A 5,919-nucleotide genomic window follows, 5' to 3' on the forward strand; every position below is an offset into this window, starting at 1 on the left:
ATCTCTTATTTTTTTATTTTTTATGCCTACAGCGCCTGGTCTTTCTAGGTGGTCTCCCATCCAAGTACTAACCAGGCCCGACCCTGCTTAGCTTCCAATATCAGATGGGATCGGGCTTGTTCAGGGTAGCATGGCCATAGATGCAGTGGCCATACTTTTAATAAAGAAATTACTTTTTGCAGAAATTTAGCTTCTTCTTTAAAGTGGTAATCAGATCTTTTTAGATAATCAGGTAGGTGATTTTTAGCCAATATTAGGAGATCGAATTTTAAGGAATTTGAGGGTTGTTTCAGGTATTTGCAGATGCACGTAGGCTACTTTACAACTTAGACTGTATTATGCTGTTGCCCCTTGAACAACATTGGTTTGCACTGTGTTAGTTCACTTCTACATGTATTTTTTTCAGTAAATAAATAGCTGACCCTTTGTATCTGTGGGTTTCACATTCACAGATTCAAGCAACTGCAGATTGAAAATAGCATGTATTTTCAATCTGCTTTTGGGAATCTGTGGAAGCAGAGGCCGAACTGTTGCATTTTTCTATGCCATTTTGTATAAGGGGCTTGAACATCTGCGTATTTGGATATAGTGGGGCATCCTGGAACTAATCCCCTGCAGATACTGAGGGACCGACTATAGTTAAGTTTTTGGGGATTCAAAAGCTTTATGTGGATTTTCAACTGCTCTGGGGGTAGGAGATCAGTTCCTCCAATGTCTAGGTTCTTCAAGGGTCAACTGTGTTTGCATTCTAAATCTTTGAGTCAGGTGGAGTTTATTATGACATTCTAACCAGTTAAAACATTTATAGGTAATTACCGTTCAAAACAAGTGCCAAAATATAATAAATTGAATATAAATAATTTGCTGTTAGTATTTTTAAATTTGCAACTTCCCAGTTTATATGTACATGTTTGATTCCTAAGATCTTGAAAATCTTTACAAGAATTTTCAGTTTTTCTTTTAATAGATGTCAGTATATCACTCTGTAGAGTTAGGCTATTTTCTTAATATGAAATATGCATTTTATGGACCCTTAGAACCAGAAGGGACTATAGTAGATCCATGTGGCTTAGCCCTTTGCGTTCAGTCGAGTGAATATCCAAACCTTTGAAAATAGTGACGTTTATATGTTTTCTTCTTGAAGAACTCTAGGGATGACAAATTCTTAGTTTTCCTCAGTTGCTAAAATGAAGGATTTTATCACCTTCATAATCAGGAAGATCTTCTGTATATCTTGTTGAAATCTTTCAGCTTTAAAATGGTTTAGTTTTTGTTTTTGATCATATATGAAAATTTCATGTTAAGGCTGTTTCATGATTTTCTTATGCTTTTTTTCTAGACAAGTTGTTGCATGGCACAGACCTTATTGTGTAGATCTTGAAGAGAGTACTTTCTCACACCTACGTTCTTTTCTTGAAAGATACTGTGATAAAATAAACAGTGAGATTCCCCCACTCCCTTTCCCTTCATCAAGGTATGTTATATACATGTATATTTGTGTGTATGCGCACGTGTGTACATATGTCTATTGTTCATTTTTAGTTTTGACTTACTATTCTTGTTTGATTTTCCCTCAATTTTATGAAACTTCTTTATAGTCTAAAAAAGAGCTAAACTTAGGTACTTGTTGATAATAACCTTTTGGGAGAGTTATCCATAATTTCACAAACCACATTTTAAAAAAGTTACTGTTGCTCAGACTTTGACAAAATTTTTAAAGAGAAAAAAAGTTACCGAAACTGGAAAGCACATGTTCTTTTATGTTCCAGAAGCTTACAGCAGATTATTTGGTTTCAGGGAACACCACAATTTTCTCAAGCTATGCCTGAAGCTGCTTTCAAATCACCTTGCTCTTGCACTTGCGGGAGGGGTAGCTACCAGCATTCTTGGGAGACAGGCAGGTCCACTTCGAAATTTGCTCTTCAGACTGATGGACTCAACTGTTCCAGATGAAATCCAAGAGGTAAGAGTATAGGGCTCATGAATCTGTATCTCCAGCCACATCTTTCCCTGAGGTTGTAGCTCATAAATTCAGCTGTCTTTTGGAAAACTTCAATTGGATGTTCTTTTTCCTGCTCCTTTGTTCATGGTGAGAATAAATGTTTTTGATTGACTAATACTTTAAGATAAAAGTCAGATGCTGTTACTGAGAAACCTTTTATTCCCTGCTGTCCTGCCAGGTTAGGTTTCTCTCATCTATTTTCTTATTGTATCACATTGTATTGTAGTTGTCTACTTACAAATATGCCTGTCTTTTTCCACCAGAAGATAAATTTCTGAATACAAGGACCCAGTTTTATTTTTTATTATTGTGAAGTATCTATAAAATTTACCATCTTAACTATTTTAAGTGTATAGTTCAGTAGTAGTAAATACATTCAGAATGTTGTACAACTGTCACCATCCATCTCCATAATTCTTTTCGTTTTGTAAAATTGAAATTCTATATCCATTGAACAGTAACTCCCTTTTTCCCCCATCTGCCTCTGGCAACCACCATTATACTTTTTGTCTCTATGATTTTGATACTTTGTGTTATGTAAGTGGAATCATACACTGTTTGTCCTTTTGTGACTGGCTTATTTCATTTGGCATAATGTCCTGAAGTTTCATCCATGTAGCATATGGCAGTATTTCCTTCCTTTTTAAAGCTGGATAATCTTCTGTTGTATGTGTATGTCACATTTTGCTCATTCACTCATCCATTATCTTTATGACCTTGGATTAGGCACTGGTTTCTTAGATATGGCAACGAAAGCACAAGCAACCAAAGGAAAAAGAGGTAAATTGGACTTCATCAAAATTAAAAACATTTATGCTTGAGAGGACATTATCAAGAAAATAAAAATACAGTTCCCATAATGGGATAAATATTTGTAAATCATGTCTGATGATCTTCTAGTTTTCAGAATATAAAAAGGATTCTTACAACTCAACAGTAAAAAAAAATATTTTTAATGAGCATACATGTCTCCAAGGAAGATATACATATGGCCAATAAACACATGAAAAAACGTTCTATGTTATTAGTCATTAGGGAAATGCAAGTCAAAATCATGAGATACTGTTTCATACCCACTAAATGATCATATTAAAAAAGACTAGCATTGGCAAGCGTTATAGTAAGAATGTAGAGAAATTAGAACCCTCATACATTGCTGGTGGAAATGTAAAATGGTGCAGCTGCTTTGTAAAACAGGTAATTCTTTAAATAGTTAAACACAGAATTACCATATAATGCACCCAGTTTCACACCTCGGTCTATACCCAAGGGAATTGAAAACTTATGTCCATGCAAAAACATGTACATGAATGTTTATAGCAGTATTATTTATAAGAGCCAAAACGTGGAAACAAACAAATGTCTGTCAACTAATGAATGGATCAACAAATGTGGCATGTCCATACAATGTAATATTATTCAGCCATAAAAAGGAATGAAGTACAGACAAATGCTACATACATGACCGAACCATATAAATTTTATGGGGTGGCATTGGTTAATAAATTTTATTGGTTAATAAAATTTATTTTGGGGTGGCATTGGTTAATAAATTTTATGCCAAATGAAAGAGAAGCCAGACACAAAAGTTCACATATTGTATGAGTCCATATTTATAAATGTTAAGAGTAGCAAATTCATAGAAACAAAGCAGATTAGTTGGTTGTCAGGTTTGGGGAAGGGAGAGATGCGGGGGGTGGTGACTGCTAATGGGCACAGAGTTTTGAGGCAATGACAATTTTCTGAAATTAGACAGTGGTGATGGTTGCACAACTCTGTACTAAAAACCGCTGAATTGTATACTTTCAAAAGGCGAATTGTATGACATGTGAATTAATGTCAGTAAACAAAAAAGATACAGTGATTTTTCAGCTAGAGGCACATGTCCCTGAGATGCAGGTAGAAGGTGTATTAATATTAACCTGATGGTGAATGGGTACTTTGAGGATTTAATATTTATAAGGAATTAAGTAGTATATATTTTTTAAGAGGTTGAAAAGTACTGTAATAAAATAAGGAAAGTAAACTTTAAAAAATTATCTTTAGCATTTTTTGTTTATTTCTTGAGTCCCTTTGGTAGCTACTCTAAGGAAAGCCCTTAAGGGATGGATTCTCTCAGGATATGTATAAGGCTTTTTCTGGTAAGGGCTATTTTTGTTCCTCTTATTCCTGAAACTACTAGTAATTTATCTGTTTGCAGCAATCACTGTTACTGTTGTGTTTTGTGTTTCTTTCTTTTTTAGTGCTCTGTTTTGAACCAGTTATAGACTTAAGGAAAAGTTGCATAAATAATAGTTTTCATGTATCTTTCACCCAGTTCTCTCTAATACCAATGTCTTAGATAACCATAGTACAACTGTCAAGACCAGGAAATTAACATTGGTTTAATACTTTTAATTATTAGAAATTTCGTTAATACCACTAATATCCATGTTCTTTTGCAGAATCCTATTCAGGATCCTATAATACATTTAGTTGTTATTTCTCTTTAGTCTATTGCACTCTATACTAATTCCTCATTCTTTCCTTGTCTTTCATGACCTAAACACTTCATGAGTACTGGTCAATTATTTTATTGAATATCTTTGTTATTTTCTCATGATTGGACTGAGGTTATGCATTTTTGGTAAGAATACCACAGAGATGATAATATGTCCTCAGTACATCATATGGGATTCATGATTTTGATGTGTTTTATGACTGGAGACTTTGACCTTGATCAGTTGGTTAAAGTGTCTGCTAGGTTTCTATCTATCAGACACTTCTGAGAGAGGGTAGATAGAAAATATATTCTTTGAGAATATACTCATACTTAAGTAGTTTGCAAAATGAATATCTTCATGAATAGTTGAGGCATAGAATTCTAAATTGAAAATCATTTTTTCCATGAGAATGTAAAGGCATTGCCTTCTAGCTTTCAGTGTTGTTACTCAGAAAATCAGTGCTATTTAAATTTTTGATCTTTTGTATAGAAATCTGTTTTCTTCTCCTGAATTCTGTAGCACGTTCTACTTGTTCCTTTGTGTTCTTGCATTTGAAAATGATATGAACTGATGTGGATCTGATTTTATCCATTGTGGTGTATACTTATATGGATTGTTTTAATTTGGACACTCATCAGTTTTTTTAAATTGAATTTATTGGGGTGACATTGGTTAATAATATTATACAGGTTTCAAGTTTACAGTTCTGTAGTACATTATCTGTATATTGCATTGTGTGTTCACCACCCAAGGTTAAATCTCCATCACCATATATTTGATCTCCTTTACCTTTTTCTACCTCTCCCCACCTTCCCTCTGGTAATTATACTGTTGTCTATATCCATTAGTTTTTGTTTATTTGTCTTGTTTGTTGCTTTCAGTTTTATATTTCACATGAGCAAAATCACGGGATTCTTGACTTTTGTAGTCTGACTTATTTCGCTTAGCATGATGTTCTCAAGATCCATCCATGTTGTTGCAAATGCTGTATTTCATCTCTTCTTATGGCTGAGTAATATTCCTTTATATATATGTATATATGTACCACATCTTCTTTATCCAATCATCTGTCGAAGGACTCTTCAGTTGTTTCCATGTCTTGGTCATTGTGAATAATGCTGCAATGCCTTCAGTTTTAAGAAATTATCTTGAAGTGTATTGCTATTTCCTCTTCATTGTTTTCTGTGTTTTTTTTTCTCTCTCTGGGACTCATTATTGGAATACTAGCCCTTCTGGACAGTTCTTTTAATTTTCTTGTGTTTTCTTTCCTGTTTTCTACTTTTTTCTCTCTACGAGAAATTTTATTTTGTATTCTAACCCTTTTATTGAGTTTTTTATTTCTTCTGTCATGTTTTTAATTTATAAGAGCTCATTTTCTTAATCTTTGATTGTTTTTATTCTAGTCCAACAACCTCATTTTACTGATAAAGAAAC

The 5,919-nt window shown here is 33.7% G+C and overlaps 1 protein-coding gene and 1 pseudogene across 16 annotated transcripts in view; one reads left to right on the forward strand and one right to left on the reverse strand.

The window, feature by feature from the left end:
* HERC1 (HECT and RLD domain containing E3 ubiquitin protein ligase family member 1) overlaps positions 1–5,919 on the forward strand; it is a 175,427-nt gene that overhangs the window by 55,376 nt on the left and 114,132 nt on the right. For all 16 annotated transcript variants that reach the window (XM_023532512.1, XM_023532511.1, XM_023532510.1 and 13 more), the window contains 2 exons: positions 1,340–1,474; positions 1,798–1,963. In XM_023532512.1, coding sequence (XP_023388280.1) covers positions 1,340–1,474; positions 1,798–1,963 — 301 coding nt within the window. The remainder of the gene's footprint in view (positions 1–1,339; positions 1,475–1,797; positions 1,964–5,919) is intronic.
* LOC111742069 lies at positions 24–142 on the reverse strand (annotated as a pseudogene).

Source organism: Pteropus vampyrus, unplaced genomic scaffold (genome assembly GCF_000151845.1).
Source record: "Pteropus vampyrus isolate Shadow unplaced genomic scaffold, Pvam_2.0 Scaffold85, whole genome shotgun sequence".
NCBI classification, from domain to species: domain Eukaryota; kingdom Metazoa; phylum Chordata; class Mammalia; order Chiroptera; family Pteropodidae; genus Pteropus; species Pteropus vampyrus.